A 20359-nucleotide genomic window follows, 5' to 3' on the forward strand; every position below is an offset into this window, starting at 1 on the left:
CAAACAGAAAAACCGTGTATAGATAAAAGAGACAAAGTGTGTGTTTACACTGAAAAACACATACAACTTGCTGCGTGCATGCTAAACAGCAGAAGCATGCCACAGACAAAGCTAAGCAGTCCAATAACCAATGGATCAGGACAAAACTCTGAAGTCCTGCCACACCCAGTGGTGAATGGTGGTAGACAGTTAAATGACTAACAACAGAAGGTTCCACCTCATACAATGGTGCAACAACCCATTGTGACTGCAAAAGACAAAGCTGAAGAATTTGTAACCAGCTTCAGCCTGAAGTGCCAAGGGGATGATCCACCTCTGTCACTTTCAGATGTCCTGATCATCTCCAGTTATCAGCCAATTCATAGAAGTCCTGCAGTGCAGAAGGCGGCCATTCGGCACATTGAGTCTACACTGACAACAACCCCACCCAGGCCCTATCCCGTCAGGCCACGCATTCATCCGCTAGTCCCCCTGATGTTTAGGGGCAATTTCACCATGGCCAATCAACCTAACTTTAGATTGTGGGAGGAAACTGGAGCGCCCGAAGGAAGTCCATGCAGACAAGGGGAAAACGTGCAAACTCCACACAGACAGTGACCTGAGACCGCTAGTGCTGAGACAGCAGTGCTGACCACTGTGCCATGTACTGCCCATTGGATGAATTCAGTTCACTCCACACGATATCAAGAACTGGCTGAGGGCTCTAGATACAGCAAAGGCTATGTTCCCTGACAGCATCCTGGCAGTCATGCCAAAGACTTGCGCTCCAGAACCAGCAGAACCTTAAACCAACACGTTTTATTCCAACATCTATGACAGGACTTCCTGACTCCATTTACAAAATAAGTTAACCAATGCACAGAAAGCTTAATATCAAAATCTGCAAATTGTCGGAAACTACAGGAATACGGACAGGCTAGTAAAATGGCTTGATAGATAGGTGACAAAAATAACTCAATGTGTGAAAGTGCACAGCAGCATATTTTGGCAGAGGGGGAAAATTAATTAACATATAACCACAAAAGTGGTAAACTTTCAGAAGAAGCAGGTAAACTGAAATATGCAGATGCATGTACAGCAAGATCCAAGTTGAAGTGCTGTCTACAAAATCCAAAAAAGGCAAATAGCATCCTGTGTTTACATATCAGGATGTAGAGTTGGCCTGGGGTAAGCACAGTGGGAAGTCTCACAACATCAGGTTAAAGTCTAAAAGGTTTATTTGGTAGCACAAGCTTTCGGAGTGCTGCTCCTTCTTCAGGTGAAAAAGCAGTGACAATCCGAAAGCTTGTACTACCAAATAAGCCTGTGGACTTTAACCAGGTGTTGTGAGACTTTACATATCAGGACAGTGAATACAGAAGAAAATGATGAATTACATAGAATTTATAGCACAGAAATTGGCCATTTGACCTGACATGTCTATACTGGTGCTCATACTTCACACAAACCACCTCCTCAATCTGATTTGACCTCACAATATCATCATATCCTTTCATTCATTTCTTTATCTATCTCCCCTTACAGGCATTTATGAAGATTTTGTACAGGACGTTGTTTAGGTTACCAATGAAATACTGCATTTGCACTGTGCATTATCGCCCATTAGAAATTAGAACCATGAAAAGTGTGATACATTTATGACAAGGCTTGAAAGGCTAGGGTTGTATTTATTACAGAAGAAAATACTTTTCCTACTAGTTGAAAGCAGGACATACATTTACGATCAGTAGTAAAAGCTTAGAAGAGATTGGAGGAATTTTTTAAAGCAACTATTGATAGTGTTGATTTGCATGTTAAAAGCTTTTAATAGCACTGCAGTTTCCATAGTATTAAGACTTCTGAGATGGAATCAATCATGGTATTTAAGAGGGAATTGATAAACAGAAAAATATTCAAGGATTCTGGGAAAGAACAAATAAAGTAGGATGCTCTGAAATAAGGGTGCTGATCAGTCTCCTCCCAAATATCCCATGATTCTATGTTTTAATTGACACACTTAAATGGTGGATGTATGTCACCGTTACTCTACAAACATACCTACAGACCAAGGTCAGAGTTGACAAGCTATTAAATTCTAATTTGGACATAAGCACTGACTACAATGCATTCCTCATTCTGAACGTAACACTATGGCAACTCTGGCGCTATTAAAAGTTTTTAACATCTGAATCAACTGTCAGTCAATGGTGCTATTTCATTTCCTGCTCTCTCCTAGGCCATGACACATTTGTTAAACAGCAAACCATTCAATTATTCCAGTACAAAATTTGTCATAGTTCAACACTATTAACTTGTTGACTACTCACAAATGTTCAATTATCAGCATTCAAAAAACTGATAGGTTGAGCTTACAACAGAATGTAACTGCTTTCTAGTTCCTTCTGTTGACTGCATATTAAGTAAATATTCTCCAATCTACGCGTGCCTGCAAAACTCAGCAGGAACACAATGATAAAAGGTCTTCCTCCTCCAACTCAAGTGAAGCCTTGCATTCTGTACACACTACCAACTCTGCATATTTTAGCAGCTAAAGATGCCAGGAAAGATGTAAGTACTCACTTTACTGTCTACATTAATTCCCTTGGTATCATTTGCTCATTAAATATTCAGACATGTTTCATTATTTCCAGCCTATACACAGGATGCTGAAGAGTAAAAGGAACTTATTTTATAAAGTACTGCTTGCTAAATCAATAATATATGCTCAGAGTCCCCTCTCTCAACCAGGCAGGCTTTTATGTACTTTCCTCTTAGTGGTCTGACTTGACAAACTTTTCCAGCTATTTAAGCAGGACTATGTTTGCCAGAGCTACCGGAATAAGTTTACTCTACTTTCTGCATGACTCAAATTTTCCTAAAGCAAGCACAATTGCAAAATGATACAGAACAGAAGGAAAGAATTTATCAGAACACAAGTACAAATTTGAACAAATAAACAGGTTTAATACTCACATCTAATTAAGTTAACTTCACTGCAGATAGATTCTTGGTATGATTCACAACCTAAGGTTTCAAATGGGAAAACGTATCTCCCCAGATTTGGAAAAATTAAAAGAAATTAACTGGTCACGCCTAATTATTTATGAAGATGTACGCTATGCCTTCTGTGAGCAACATCTTGCAGGCAATTCATTAATCTAATGAAGGGCAGGCTGCCATTTCTGGCCCATCTTACAAATGATAAAATAAGATTACTTGGCTGTGGTAGAACCTTCCACATATTTTTCCAAATGAAGTTACTCTCCAGATACAAATAAACAAGTTTGCATCATTTTCCACATTCAATACCTTTAACTGTCCCATGATTATCATCAAATCATAGAATCCTACAGTTCAGAAAGAGACCGTTTGGTCCATCGAGTCTGCAGCGACCACAATTGCACCCAGGCCCTATCCCCATAACCCCATGCATTTACCCTAGCTGGTCCCCCTGACACTAAGGGGCAATTTACCATGGACAATGCATCTAACCAGCACTTCTTTCGCACTGTGGGAGGAAACTGGAGCATCCAGTGGAAACCCATGCAGACACGGGGAAAATGTGCAGACTCCATACAGACAGTGACCCAAGCTGGGAAATGAACTCAGGTCCCTGGCGTTGAGAGGCAACACTGTACTACTGTGCCACCCCTTACGTGGCCCTTTCTTCCCATCACACCAACTTTCCACCACAAGCCACAAAATGTTTCTTTATAACTTTCACAATACAATAAATCTAAATTGACAGGTCAAGTGAAGAAGTTCAAAGATCTTAGTACATCAAGTTCAACTGGATTCAGAGGTTGAGGATAGGGCATTTTCTTGGAACTAATTCACTGAAGTAGCATATATTTTGTTGGATGATGTTTCAGAACCAGCTTTCTTAACAAAAGGCAAAGCGTATTTTATCTGCCCCAAGGGCTCTCAATACAATGGTGCCATTATTGTTCTCCAAGAACAAACTATAGGATGAGACAATAGAAATTGTAATATTATTTACACATGGGTTCAGTTGGCCTACTGCATGAATTTAAGCAGTTTCAAATCAAGGCAGGAAAGAAATGGGAGGGGGTATGTTAGGGAATCCAGCTAACTCATACTTCGTTCTCCTTGAGACCAGACAAAACTTTAATCGACCTTCTTTATTCAAGCTGTAGCAGGGGAGTCTGTCTCGATAAGGTGGCATACAGACTTATTGAGCAATACATCGCAACAGTAATTATACCTTTGCTGATCTTAGAAGTAATTTGCACATACCAATCAAATATACATTTGTTGTGAGTCATTGATATCCAATTGCAGCTAATAACTTTAATTATTTCATTTGTGTCAGGTGAACATAGTTAACCAGTTACAACCTCTTAATGTTATCTAATTATGAACGAAGCACACCTATACTGCTACACCTACAGACCACGACTGCTATGGCTCTTCTGCTTGTTGTTTATCAAAGCTACCATATTCTTGTCCCGTGTTCATCTTGTTTATGCAGCCCGTCTATAACTGTGGGAACTTCATGGAAACTTCACAGCAGATTCCCGGACAAATTCTGCTGTATTTAATTCACAGGGGAACGCTATTGCATTCAGTGATTTTAACCCCCTTCAGGGCTGAACAGGTAAATGCGACATCAAGAGACACTTCCTCCACTATTGAGAAGCTCACAGGTAGGCTTTATCTTTTGATTCACCACATTTTACAAAGTATTACAAGGAACATTATAAAAATGGGGCCAAAACTGTTTCTATCTGGCACTCTAATGGTTCCTCCAATAAGTGATTTTCTGAAGGTCACGATGACCTCATTACTTCTGTGTGTTCAAACATGCCTGTAGATTCAAAAGAAATTTACAGACACTTACAGCACAGGAGAAGGCCATTTGGCCCATCATGTCCATGCCATTTGACAAAAATCTGGCTACACTAATCCCATTTTCCAGCACTTGGCCCATAGCCCTGGAGGTTACGGCAGCGTTAGTGAATATGTAAATACTTCTTCAACGTTATGAGTGTTTCTGACACAACCAGCCTTTCAGGCAGTGAGTCCGATTCCCATCCACCATCTGAGTGAAGATGTTTCTCCTCAACTCCTCTCTTACCCTTCTACCTCTTACTTAAATCTATGTTCCCTGGTTATTGACTCCTCTCCTAATGGATTCTGATCCACTCCATCTACTTCCCTCAATGTTATACATCTCTATCTGGTTCCCTTCTTAACCTTTGCTTCACCAAGGAAGCAGCCAGACCATTCGCTCCACATAGCTCAGGCAGCATCCTGGAAAATCTCCTCTGTATGCTCTCCAGTGCACTCACACCCTTCCTAAAATAGGGTGACTAGAACAGCACACACTACGCCTAACCAACGTTTTCTACAGTTCCAGCATTATCTCCCAGTTCTTGTATTCTATGCCTTGGCAGATAAAGGCAAGTATTCCATATGCCTTCTTAACCATCTCATCTACCTGCCCCGTCACCTGGATACTGGGACAGTGATCTCTGCCCCAGTATCCACAGAAATCTGGCTAGTTCAGTTCAGTTTCTGGTCAACACAACTCCAAGGATGTTGATAGTGGGGAATTCAGAAGTGTAATTAATGAACATTAGAGATGATGGTTAGATTTTCTCTTGCTGGAGATGGTCACTGTCTGGCACTTGTGTAACAACACCAGGTTTCAGTCCAACCGATTTATTTGATAGTAAATTCACTAGCTTTCGGGTTAGCCCCTTCGTCAGGTGAAGGGGCTAACTCAAAAGCTAGTGAATTTACTATCAAATAAATCGGTTGGACTGAAACCTGGTGTTGTCAGACTTTTTACTGTGTTTACCCCAGTCCAACGCCAGCTTATCCACATCATGGCACTTGTGAGGCAGGGATGTTGCTTGTCAGCCCAAGCCTAGTTATTGTCTAGGTCTTGCTGCCTTTGGACATGGACTGCTCCATAGCCCTGTAAGTTATTGTGCTTCAAGCACATATTCAAATACTGATGATGAGGGTTTTTACTTCTACCGCACTTCAAAATAGAGAGTTCCTCTGTTGCTGTCTCACTCCTGTTGCAAGTATTTGCCAGGTGTCTTATAGATGGAATAAAAAGAAACAGTCATCTTTCAGGGTTAATTGTGTTTTCTCTGAGGTCAGGAGTCGAACTACAGCACTCGAGAGTGGGAGTTCATTGTTCCACTGCATTAGCGAGCAGGTCACCCCATTGATTTATGTGGATTCCTCTTCATCCACCCAGAATTAAAACTCATATTCGCCTTAGGTAAAAGATTCATGAGAGTTCATAATTTGCTTCTTTAATAATGAGTTGGAAAAATTTACACTTTGTCAAGCACTGTGTGCCAAGGCAAGAAATTGGTGCTCTGGTTATTTATCATTTAATTTTTACATCAAGTGTTCTGACTGATCATGATTTATTTAACAAGAAATTATAATTAAGGTTGTTTCTACTCTCTGTATTTTTTAATCTAGCTCCTAACTGGTTTCACATTGAATTATTACATCAAAATACATTGGACTTATAATCCGCAAACAAATCCTTTGGCATACACAGTCCATGTCGTTGTTTTACCCCTCTCCCCCACAGTATAAACAGATTTTAGAGTAGGTTCAGAAGATTTCCAGCATAATGTTTATTGGTTGTTCTTTTATTGTCATAAGTTTTAAATAAGTTATTTAGTTCTATTTGTAATCAGGCAGTTTGAATTTGGTTTTTTTGAAGTGTTTTAGATTTTATTTTATGTAATTTCATTTCTAAAACTTCCAATTAGTTTTGATAGTTTTATCAAAGACTTTTGGGCTGTGCTGACCAGTTATGTACATTGAGCAGAAATTCATTATCAGGAGTACAGAATTAACTTGGAACTCTTTCCTGCTTCTGCCTGTAATAATAATACACTGATGAACCTAATTAACCTAATCCAGTTACAACACAACAATTTCAGTTCTATTTTAATTACTCATTCACTATCCTGTACATGGCCTTTATTGCTGTGACTTGAGTCAATTAGAACCTTGTAGCAGGTGTAAGTATTTGCATAAACGCTAATAAAAGCATGTGCGTGCAGATGAATATTTATAAAAAGTAAACTTCTTAATAGCAGGATATAATTTGCTTTGAACTTAAAATTGGGAGGATGCTGCTGCTGAAAATAAATTTCAAAGGGCATAATGGTCACTTTTTGTGAGTACGTTAGTCAAACCAGTTCATTCACATATAACATTTGAATTTTGTTCTCAGAGAAAACCAAGATTATTTTGAGAGGTAACAAGGGGGGGTCATAGAGCTTTACAGCATTGAAATAGGTCCTTTGTCCCAACTTGTCCATGCCGAACCCTAAGCTACTCCCAGTTGCCCGCATTTGGCCATATCCCTCTATACCCATCTTATCCATGTAACTGTCTAAATATTTCTAAAAGACAAAATTGTACCCTCATATACTATCTCTGGCAGCTTGTTCCAGACACTCATCACCCTGTGTGTGGAAAAAATTGTCCCTCTGGACCTTTTTGTACCTCTTCCCTCTCACTTTAATCCTATGCCCTCTAATTTTAGAGTCCCCTACCTTTGGGAAAAGATGTTGACTATTTAGCTGATCTGTGCCCCTCATTATTTTATAGACAGGGTCGATGAGGATAGTCTATTTGACATTGTCTACACAGATTTTAAACACAATTTTTGATCTGGTCTCACAGTAGATGAGATTAAGAGTCTCATTATCAGCCAACTGAGCTACGCAGGCTCTGTAGAAACTCCATACCAAGCACAAGAAGGTAGTACTTGCACAACATCTCATTGAGATTTTGATCTGGAGTGAATTGTTGCCAGCAAATGATGTTTTTCTATGTACTTCAGTCAAATCCCATCAGAATAACATTCGATGGTATTACTAGTAACATGCACAAATGCAAGTATTGAACTTTATTTTTGGAATTCCCATAGGAAATGCTCACATTGCAGGTTCCAATGGGAGACTGCATTCACCCAAATTCCAGTGGTTAGACAGGCAACAGGAGAAATTGCACATGAGTCAGCAGCTGCAGTATGTGTCAAGCGCACATTTGTAATTATTCCGGATGCCGGTCAGGTTGACAGGATTACAGTGGTTGCCAATATTAGAGACAGCGTGTGTATGAATGTACATACAGCAAATTCTTTTTCAAAAGGTCTGAGGATAAAGCCATGAATTGATATAGCCAGCAAGACAAATAATCTTTAAAATCCCTTGTTAAGCCTTACTTAGCAAAACTAATCATTCATCAGCAAAATGCGAAGCAAATATTGAGCTTCTGATATGTTGTACACATCTAAGCATAGCGATATTTAAATCATCATCCATTTTTGAGGCACTTCGATTTCCAGCATTTTCAAAAGTATTCAAACCCGATTGAAGATTACCGTATCAGGTTTTCTGGACATGGTATAAGCTTTCAGAATTATTCAATAGTCTTTGTTCTACATTATTGAGTTTTGTTTTAATTGACAAGTGCAAGTGAATGGCCAAGACCAATAGCATTCGGCACTATCTCAGTTGAAAGAAAAGTGGACAATGTGAGACAAATCAATGTTTGGCAATTCCAGATTTGGATTTTTATGTCTTTTAAGAGGAAAGGAGACTGAGATAGGCAAGGAGTTCCAAAGTTTTGAAGTCTAAAAAAGGGGTCTTTATTTTAACTATTTTATCTGATTCAGCACTGCTGGTAAGGCTGGCATTTGTAGCCCAACCCTAATTGCTCAAGAAGGTGGTTGTGAGCTGCCTTCTTTAACTGTTGCAGTCCAACTGGCGTGGTAACAGCCACAATGTTGTCAGGGAGGGAGTTCTGGGTTTTTGATATAATGACAGATATAGTTCTAAGTTAGAATGATGTATAGATTGGACAGGAACTTGCAGGTGGTGGTGATTCCATATGTCTGTTGCCGTTGTCCTCCTAGATAGTAGAGGTCATGGGTTTGAAAAGTGCTGTTGAAGGAGCCTCAGTGAGTTCCTACAGTGCCTCTTGTAGATGGTACACACTCTTGCCAATGGTGGTGGGAGTTAATGTTTTAGATTGTGGATTGGGGCGCGGTCAAGCAGGTTGCTGTGCTTTGGATGGTGTCGAGCATTTTGCGTGTTGTTGCAGCTGCACTCATCCAGGCAAGTGGAGAGCATTCCATCACACTGTAATCCTGCCAACCCGACTAGCGGCCAGAATAATTACAGATGTGCACTTGAAGCACATTGGCCACTGACTCACGCGCAATTGCTCCCGTTGCCTGTCTAGCCACTGGAATTTGGATGAATATTGGAACCTGCAATGTAAGCATTTCTCATGAGAATTCCAAAAATAAAGTTCAATACTTGCATTTGTGTATGTTACTAATAATACCATCTGTGTGCATGGAATTTGCATATTCTCTCCGTCTCTGCATGGGTTTCCTCTGGGTGCTCAGGTTTCTTCCCACATTCTGATAAACGTGCTGGTTAGGTGCATTTGCCTGAACAGGTGCCAGACTGTGGCCACTAGAGGAATTTCACAGTAATTTCATTGCAGTGTTAATGTAAGCCTTGCTTGTGACTAATAAATAAACCAAAAAAAAAGTGTTATTTCTGATGGGATTTGACAGCAGCAGATAAAAAAAACAGCATTTACTAGCAACAATTCATTTCAGATGAAAATCTCAATGAGATTTTATGTCAGTGCTGCCTTCTTTGGTTTTGTATGGAGGTTCTACAGAGCCTGCTTGGCTCAATTGGCCAATAATGAGACTCGTAATCCCAGGGTCATCACTTTGAGCCCCATATCTACCATTGTGCCTTGTTGATGGGGCACAGGTTTTGGGGAAGCAGGTAGTGAGTTACTCATTGCAGAACTCCAACCCTCTAACCTCCTTTTGTAACCACATTTAAATAACTGGTCCATGGTAACCCCCAGAATGGTGACGGTGGGCGATTCAGCAATTGTAATGATGTTGAATGTCAAGAGGAGATGGTTGGCTTCTGTTGTGTTGAAGGTGACCAATTCCTGGCACTTGTGTAGCATGAATGTCACTTACCAGCTCAAACCTGAATGTTGTCCAGACTTGCTACATATGAACAAAGACTGCTTCAGTGTCTGAGTCGCCGCAAATGATACTGAACACTGTGCAATCATTTGTAAACATCACCATTTCTGATCTTATGTTGAAGGGAAGGTCACTGATGAAACAACTGAAGATGATTGGTCCTGAGATACTACCCTGATGAACTCTTGCAGCTATGTCCTGGGCCTGACATGACTAGCCTCCAAGCATCTTCTTTTGTGCCAGGTCTGATCCCCTCAATTCTGTTGAGGTTCTTTGATGTTACACTCAGTCAAATGATGCTTTCATGTTTGGGTATCCATTCTCATCTCTGGAATTCAGCTCTTTCATCCATGTTTGGACCAATGATGCTAGGAGCCGAGTGGTCTTGGCAAAACTGATACTGGGCATTGGTGACCAAGTTATTGCTGTGAAAGTGTCACTTACATCAATGGCACTTCAATCACTTAGCTGATACTTGAGAGCTGACTGAACAGGCAGTAATTGACTGGATTGGGTTTGTCCATCATTTTGTTTACAGTACGTACCTGGGAAAATGCCCTCATCGTCAAGTAGATGCCAGTGATGTAGTTGCACTGGAACATCTTGGCTCAGGGAGTGTGGCTAGTTCTGCAGCAAAGGTTTTCCGTACCATTACGAGGATATAGTCAAGGCCCACAGTCTTTGATGTGCCTTCAACATTTCTTGATATCAGCTGGGCTAAACTGAATTGCCTAAGACTGGCACCTGTAATGCTGGGGACCTCAGGAAGAGACTGAAGGAGATCCTTCACTCAACATTTCTGGCTGATGGTGGTTACAAATGCTTCAACCGTGTCTTTTGCACTGTGCTGGGCTTCCCTGCCATTGAGAACGGGAATATTTCTGAAGCCTCCTCCTCCAGTTAGTTGTTTAATTGTCCCCCAACATTTACAACCGGATATGGCAGGACTGCAGAGGCCTGATCTGATCAGTTGCATGCGGGATTGCTTACCTTTATAATTAAAGCATGCATGCAGTCTTGTGTTGCAGCTTCACATAAGGCTGGTATCTCACTCTTTGGTTAGCTTGGTGCTGCTCCTGGCATGCTCTCCTGCACCCTTCATTGAACTTTTTTTTTAGAAAAATAAAGATGTAAGGAGTTATAAGAACAGAGAGCATAGCAATTTGCAGCTTGGGTGGAACAAGGAGGGAACGTTCTTAAGAACAAAAACATGGCACTATTAATTTAAAAGAAAGTGATGTAGAGGATTAACCTCAGAAATGAGGGAAGAATCGTTTTTTCTGTATCCTGCAGTGGAAAAAGGTCAAGAATGGCTAAAACAAAATAATTTAGCATGAAATAGGAAAGCAATTTTTTTTTTTACAAACAACTATAACATTGGAACAGATGTCTTGAGATGGTGGTATGGTCAATAATATTGCACCAGATTAACTAGGTGCAGCCATCAAAATGTGGTAATTGTCAAAAACAAATTAAATTCACAAATATATGTTATAAAAACCTTCCAATACAAAGCTCTCATCATTGAGATCCGACTAAGAAAAAAGTCATTTATTTTAATCAATCCTCCGAAATAAACATGACAAAAGAAGCACTTCAAATTATGTGATGTTAACCAATCATGCTTAGATATGATCTTTGAGGAATAAACTGGGTGGAAAGCTTAGAATCCAAGTCTCCCAGCGGCTCATCTGGGTGAATGAGCTACACAGACTGCCAAGATAGCTGATCTTAATTGAAACAGGGCAAGATGTACTGTTGATCGTAGCATCCTTGGGATACAAAGGTCCTTGCTCCCAATCATGTGGCAGGAAAGCGCATAAACGTGTACACAGACCAAGGACAGCTGTGGCATGGCCATTGTGCCGGTGTAGTCAAAAGTCTGCCAATAGTCACTTATGCTTACCAATGGAGAGCAGCCCTTTAGAGGATGTACCGGAGGGTACCAATCAAACTGTGAGCTAGGATGTCTTCCCATTTTCAGGATAAAAAGTTGAGTAAAAGGAAGAAATAATGACAGGAGTAGGAAATTTCAGATGAGCCAAAATTCAAGTTTCACTTTATTTGTGGCCGAATGACATTAGTTATTTGGAAGCTGTTAACTTCACATTATCAAGAAAACTTCTGAATTAAGTGTGACAGGAGGTCTGAATCATACGCTTTCGAGCAAACGAGAAAGAAAAACAGACAAGACCCTGGCTGAAATTTCCCTTCCGAAATCCAACAAAAACATCTCCAATACTTAAAAAAAACTAGCATTAAACTGGAAATTGGACAAATTAGTTAACATCAATAGCTGCAAGGCTGAAATATTCAGTGTTTTAAGAAATATTATTGCTCATCTAAAAAGCACAAAGTGATGAGTCGGTATGGATTACTAACAGGTTACGAGTCAAAATACTGTTTTTGTTAAGAACTATCGACAGTACAGCCCTACGCTGTCGCAACACTGGGATGGGGTTGAAGAGAAAGCCATCATCAATTTACATGATGTTTTTGACATCAAATCTTCAAACAGAAAAGGAATGGTTACCACAGGAGGGCGAGGAGTTTAATAACTAATCCTTGGACCCAGATCTATAGAATCTAACTACAGTTATATTAAAAGCTGAAAAGGACAGTGGCAATACACATTACAAATATGAAGTTATGCATTTAGGAAAATTGAATGCATTTTGTAAAAGTACTAAAGTTAGTTAGTATACTTTCATCCCTTTAGATTTTTAATTACACACATGTAAATAAAACTGTTGGTCAAGTACTATCTTAATCCCCTTTCCACTTTAAATTAGCTGAAGTGACCCACTTAAAAGTGTGCTTCCTGTATGTGCCACAATTGTACGATTTGTGGAAAGGTAAACCTTTCTGGGGTGAGGGGTAGTCAAGAGTGTAAACATCAATGGGGAGGCAATGGCCTAGTGGTATTATCGCTAGATTCTTAATCCAGAAACTCTGCTAAAGTTTTGGGGACTCAGGTTCAAATTCCACCATGGCAAATGGTGCATTTGAATTCAATTTAAAAAAAAACCGGAATTAAGAGTCTGCTGATGACCATGAAACTGCTGTCGATTGCAGGAAAAACTCATCTGGTTCACTAATGTCTTCTAGGGAAGGAAATCTGCTGTCCTTACCTGTCTGGCCTACATGAGACTCTACATCCACAGCAATGTGGTTGACTCTCACCTGCCTTCCAAGGGCAACCAGGGATGGATAATCAATGCTGGCTAGACAGCGACACCCATTACCCACAAATGGATTAAAAAAATGTACAGTTGGCATTACACATAAAATGATTAACTTTTTAAAAAAAAACTCATTAGGAATTGAATATTTGCGATTCTAGCAGTGCTGAATAGCATCTGCCTCTGAACTTCCACGGCACAAGTCAATGATTCATTCCCTTGTCGTGAAAATTCAGCATAAAAGCTTTCTATTTGAGTCAATATATTGAAGTTTTGTGCTTGATTACTGCTTCCATGTTTATGAAAATTGTAAAAAGAAATAGAATAGTTCACACCAGAGTAACAAATTGTTTTCCAATTCATTTGTCTTCTAGCTACTGTAAAAAGAGACAGTCACATACACTTCAGGTATACGACAAACACAATTTGAGAATGAGTGGAGACTTGGATGTTGACAGCAATAATGTAATGTAGTGTTCTTTCCTTGTGGGAAAAAACCATAAAAACAAACATGGAGAAAAGTTGATCACACAACAATTCCCAAAATATGCCAATACTCAACAAAAAAAGCCCACTTGAAACCAAGTTCACGTTTGCCTGTTTCAGCACAGCTACTTACACAGGTTTGCCCAAATTACACTAGTTTGCAGTACAGTGTGCAACCTGTCATTTACTGCTAAATGTTGATCAATCATAACTGCCATTGTAACGTAAGCCTTTACGAAACATCCAACCTACACTGAAGCCCACATCACAAACCAGAGTCTGAGCTGAGTCTGCACTGGTGGATTATCTAAAAAGGCTCTGTCTTCATGCACACGAATTGTGTAAATCCACGTGAAACAGCGGAAAGTAGAGAAATATTTACTGTATGGGTCAAAGTCAAATTAGCCTTCTGCATTTGACCCGCTCCGCTGTTGGAGGAAGGCATGTCTTTTTTTTTGCTGCACATTTTGAATGACTATAATACATTGGTAGGAGGTCTTTGTTTTTATGAAGTGCGGTATTAGATGAAACGCAGACATTGAGCAATACTGCCAAGGTGACCAAAACAAGTTATGATCAGAGGCATGAGAAAGAGGACATTTGCACAATAATAAAGGATGTACAAATGGTAAACGAACTGAATATGAACAGGACGTTTTGACTCCAGATTTGGGTTACTTTGAAGCCCTTCTTCTCAAACGAGAGATCTTCTGGTGTTCTCACTTTCTAGTTGCAACGTCCCGCCTTGGGAATGAGTGGGCTGGGCAATAGGAGAGGTGATCAGCAACTACAATCTCCAGTAGTTTCCTATGCAAGAGCTCCTGGAATAAAATGTCTGATTTGACTGCTTTAGTTTAATTGCTAAGCAGGAAGATAACATTTGAATCCAAAAAAATTATTCTAATAAAAATTACAGGGAATACAAAATTCTCTATCTCTTCTATCTCTAGTGAAGCACAAGGTAAGCTTGTTGTAGAGTTAGAATAGAATAGAATAGAAGACCTACAAGGCAGAAGGAGGCCATTCAGCCCATTGAACCCACACCGACAACAATCCCACAAGTCGTATTCCCGTGAGCCCTCGTATGTACTCTGCTAATCCTCCTGACACTAAGGGGCAATGTAGCATGCCCAGTCAATCTAACCTGCACATCTTTGGACTGTGGAAGGAAACCGGAGGAAAGCCACGCAGATATGGGGAGAACATGCAAACTCCACATAGACAATGGCCCAAGCTGGGAACTGAACCCTGGGTCGCTGATGATGAGGCAGCAGAGCTAACCATTCTGCCATTGATTTGCTGCATATTTTTGGACTGATCTGGGTAGCACTTTGGTAAGCTTTTGCGAAGATAGCTACATACAATCACAGTGAGGACTGAAATAGGTAGATAGATAGATAGAGAATTAGTTTATTGAAAAATCATCATAGCAGCCGGTGCCAAACTGTGGTGACAATACAAATGAAACAAGAACTTCATAATATAGTAAGAAGTAAATAGAGTAAAAAAAAACTAAAGTATAAAATAATACACTGTCCCATGTATAAAGTTTTTTTTATTTTAATAAAAATGAACGCAAATGGAATCCTAGAGATCAGGATCTTGACATGATGTTAAAAGGGGAATCCTAAGCTTTGACATTAATGTACACTTCATTACCATCTTCAAATCCAGGACTAATCATTGTATCTGCGCAGCCAAAGACTGTGGCATTTCCCCGATTGCTGAGACCAAGCACGATCAGGATCTTGTCAACAAAACATGATGGCACCCAGTTTGTTGATGGTTGAAGTTATTGAAAAATATGCAAGTACAACAAAAGTAAATGTGAACATGAATGTGTCTCAGTGATATTGAAAAACCTGATACTTGTATCCTTTAGTATTTTTAGCTAAGAAGCAGCAGAGTTCCTTTTTAAAAATAGACCTCCGATAAAATAGGAGGTTGGCATTGTACCACAATGTGTTTTGCACCTGGTTTTGCAGAATCTTGTTTCAATTTTCTCCTCCCTGTTCCCTTGCTACAGCTGCCGCTACTAATACACACATTGTTCTACAAGGAGAGAATCAGACTGGGATTGAATGCAGTCACTTTGATGCTACAACTCAGAGCCAGCAAGTGTAAGCTCTATAAATCAACAGAGAGGTGGCGTGCTTATCACAAGTTGCAGCCTACCTTCCCTCCTGGAGGAATGTTAACACACTGGTTTAGAGAGAAAAAAAACCTTATTTAATCTTCTGAGACAATGGAACACACACACACACACACACACACACACACACACACACACACACACACGTGAATGCAAAATTCTTTTCTTGCCCAACTTCTGAACATAGCATTATGCACTCTTCCAATCATTTAACAAAATAATGCACAAAGCTACCCCTGGCTAACGAAAATGATTTACAAAAGTCAAATGCAGCATCATTCCAATCAAAATTGCATAATTCAATAAATGATTTTAGTGTTTCTACAAGGAATGAATTGTAATACAGCAGAAACATGACTTGCGCATGACGTTTTATTTCTTTCCCTTGTGCAGTTAAGCTTTAGATTATTCTAAAATAAATAATTTTCTATTAAACTTCCAACATGATTTATTTAATCTTTTGAAGTACCATCACTCAATAGCAGTATAGTATAAAAATGCATTTTAAGCTAAATTTATCACTGGTGCGACATATAACAGAAATTTGTAGCTGCTTTTATTTATGGTCCCAAAAATTACACAGCAGCATTTAAATAAAATTGTGAAAAGAACATTTGTCACTTGCTTGAATTCCAGAACATCTGCACAGGAATCCAGAGATAAAGTGTTACGTCACTATCAAATTCACAAATGACACTGGCCAACCTGAAAAACTAGACCAAAGAAGCCAGACTAACCTTGCTGTTCTTCTTGTGCATCAGGTGAAAATAAAATGCAAACATATGAAATAGGAATAGGAGTAGGCCATTTGGCCCCCCCAAAGCTGCTCTGCCATTAAGATCATGGCCGATTTGTTGGTGTTTCTAATTCCACACTCCCATCTACACCCAATAACCTCTGATTTCCTTAGCTAATAAGAATTTTTCTATCTCTGCATTAAAGATATTCATTACAGCACGTCCGCCGCCTTCTGAGACAGAATTCCAAACTCAGCTAGACCTCGAAGAAAAAATTCTCCTCACCTCTTGATCTAAAAAGGGCAATCCCTATTTTTAAAACAGTGCTCCCTAGTTTTGCACTCGCCCACAATTTGAAACATCCTCTCCACTTGCACCTTGTCAAAAACCATTCGGGATCCTATTATAGTTCAACTGAGTCACTGCTAACTCTCCCAAACTGCAGTAGAAACAAGTCTAAGTTATCCAACCTATCCCTCATCAGAAAGTCCACTCAGTCCATTTATAAATCTAGTAAACTTCCTCTGAAATGCCTTCAAAGTATTTATATCCTTTCTTAATTAAGGAGACCAAAACTACACATAGTATTCAAGATGTGGTCTCACCAATCCCTGTATAACTGAAGCATAACATCTTCACATCTATACTCAATCCCTCTTGTAATGAAGGATAGCATTCCATTAGCCTGCTTAATTACTTCTTGTACCTGCACAGCACGGTGGCAGAGTGGTTAGCACTGCTGCCTCACAGTGCCAGGGACTGAGTTCAATTCTCAGTTTGGGTCACTGTCTGTGTGGAATCTACACATTCTCCCCCATTCTCTGCGTGGGTTTCCCCTGGGTGCTCCGGTTTCCCCTCTCAGCCTGGAAGACGCGCTGGTTAGGTGCATCAGCCATGCTAAATTCTCTTAAGTGTATCCGAACAGGTGTCAGAGTGTGGCGACTAAGGGTTTTTCCACAGTAACTTCATTACAGTATTAATGTAAGCCCACTTGTGACATTAATAAATAAACCTTAAAACTTTACTCATCTTCTATGACTCATGCACCAGAACACCTAGATCCTTCTGCATCAAAGAACAAAGAAAATTACAGCACAGCAACAGGCCCTTTGACCCTCCAAACCTGCACTGAAAACTCCCTAGAATATTTGATTCTTTATCAAGTGAAGGATCTAAGTTCCTAGTCTACCTAGCTGTGGCATATATTAACCACTGTAAATTTTTAAAGCAGGAGAACATAGTGTATTATTTTAAAAACTGTACATTGTGAAGAAGATGCTCAAATTATTCAAAGAATCTGTTTGGGTCTTTTACATGCTGACGCTGGTACTTGAGCTGTGCAACATGCAGAGCTCTGTTGAAGCATTGGTGCGGTAGTAAAATAAAGTGAATACACTACTTCTATATACCATACAGAGCATAACTAACCTCTGGTGGTTGGGAGCATATCAGATAACCCTTGCCACGCCGTCACCATCTCTGGATTCTTTTCCAAATCTGCAAAGTTCTTCCAGACTCTGATGGCGCCGTCATCTAAAAGGAAGTTCCAAAAGTACGAAATTTACTCTTGAGAATATTTTGGTTAAATAAAATGGTGAAAAGTTCTCCCACCATTAAAATGATGCAACCTGGCTGATACTACAAGATGTGGCTGCAGCTTGAATAACTGTTTATTGTGGTGTGGTACTAATGTTTTTGTACAGGTTGGTCTGAACTGCACAGAGTAAGGCAACTGCAGCTGTGTTGAAGTTGAAATGTTACAAGAGCCTTCACTTGTTCCTGGACTGCCCTGATTGTACACAGTGGTCTAATTTATAACATAACTTTGGCTTTGAAAGTTATTAATGAAAGTTATTAGCAAAGTAAACTCATTTCCATGCAGTATGTTCTGGATCTGCACTGACTCAAATTCTCTGTTTTATAATTAATTTACAGAATGTGGGTATCACTGGCTAGGCCAGCTTTTATTGCCCATCCCTAGCTGCTCTTAGGGGGGGTATTTCCAGGATTTTGACCCAGCGATGGTGAGGAACGTTGATATATTTTCAAGTCAAAATGGTGAGTGACTTGGAGGTAAGAGTTCCTGCAGTGCATCTAGTAGATGGTACACATGGTGATGGAGGGATTGAACGTTTGTGGAAGGGATAGCAATCATGTGGGATGGTTTGTCCTGGATGGTGTCTACAGGATTCCTATCCTTTGCTTGCTCTAGTAGGCACAGTATTTATAATGGTTAGTCCAGTTCAGCTTGCAGTCAATGATAACCTGCAGGATGTTGATAGTGGGAGATGTAGTGATGGTAATATCATTGAATGTCAAGGGGCGATGGTTAGTTTCTCTCTTGTTGGAGGTGGTCATTGCCTGGCACTTGTGTGTCATGTCACCTGCCAGCCCAAGCCTGAATATAGTCCATGTTTTGCTGCATTTAGACATGGACTGCTGACTGCTTCAGTATCTGAGGAGTCATGAATGGTTCTGAACATGTTTGCAGATGACTGCACACATCTCCACTTCTGACCTTATGATGGAAGGACGATAGTTGATGAAGCAGCTGAAGATGGTTGAACTTGGACACTGCTCTGAGGAACTTCTGTAGCGGTGTCTTGGAGCTGAGATGACTGACTTCCAAACCACCAAACAATCTTCCTTTGTGCCAGGTACGACTCCCAACCAGTGAAGACATTTCTTCAATTCAAATGATTCCAGTTTTGCCAGGGTTCCTTGATGCCATACTTGGTCAAATGCTGCCTTGATTTAAAGGGCAGTCACTCTCACTTCACCTGTGGCATTCACAGTTCTTTAGACCATGTTTGAACCAACACTGTAATGAGGTCAGGAGCTGAGTGACCCTGACAGTACCCAAACTGAGCGTCCATGACCAGGTTATTATTGAGTAAGTGCTGCTTGACAGCACTGTTCATAACCCTTCCATCACTTCACTGAGATTGAGAGTAGACTGATGGGACAGTAATTGGCAGGGGTGGATTTGTCCTGTTTCTTGTGTATAGGAGATACCCAGGCAATTTTCCACATTGTTAGGTAGATGCCAGTGTTGTAACTGTACTGGAACTGCTTGGCTAGGAATGCAGCAAGTTCCAATTTTATTGGTTTAAGGCGAGACTTGAAAATATTTTAGGTAAGTAATGAAGTGACCTTGTACTCTTCACGTTATACGAAGTACAAAATCACTAACGGTAATTAAAGAAGTTTCCCAGTCAATGCATCTTTTACAAATTATTCAAAAACTACAATTTTAATGTTTTTTTTCCAACTGTATTTGGTGACATATTTCAAACTGACTGGTGAGCATTAGGAGAATTAGCTGAGAGGGTAATTTACCTGAAGCCAACAGTGAAACCATATTTCACAACTGATCACAACATTTGTGTGTTAATGTGCCACCTTTCACATAGACACATTTCTGATAAGGGAATATCAGCAGGATGATCAAGGATGCTACAGAAACATAGAATCACAGAATCCCCTCAGTGCAGGAGGCGGCCACTTGGCCCACCAAGTCCGCAATCTCACTCAGGCCCCACTCCAGTAACCCTGCATTTACCCTTCTAACCCTTTGACACTAGGGTCAATTTAGCATGGCCAATCTGTCTAACCCGCACAACTTTGGACACGTAGAATGGAGAAGCGCATTGGGATGTACAAATGCATCATGAACATAAATACAATACATTTTTGTAAAAGTAACATATGTAGCTCATTGTTCCTCAGCTGCCCATGATATGTGAACAGCACAGGGTTAGTGATCCAGAGCGATGCCAACATT

At 40.1% G+C, this 20359-nt stretch overlaps 1 protein-coding gene across 1 annotated transcript in view; it reads right to left on the bottom strand.

Moving 5' to 3' along the window:
• Positions 1-20359, bottom strand: part of rptor (regulatory associated protein of MTOR, complex 1) — a 443649-nt gene that overhangs the window by 30640 nt on the left and 392650 nt on the right. Inside the window, exon 28 of the mRNA XM_080209484.1 lies at positions 18004-18108. Coding sequence (XP_080065610.1) covers positions 18004-18108 — 105 coding nt within the window. The remainder of the gene's footprint in view (positions 1-18003; positions 18109-20359) is intronic.

The sequence above is a fragment of the Carcharhinus amblyrhynchos genome, chromosome 21 (assembly GCF_965287045.1).
Source record: "Carcharhinus amblyrhynchos chromosome 21, sCarAmb.v2.hapA, whole genome shotgun sequence".
Taxonomy (NCBI): domain Eukaryota; kingdom Metazoa; phylum Chordata; class Chondrichthyes; order Carcharhiniformes; family Carcharhinidae; genus Carcharhinus; species Carcharhinus amblyrhynchos.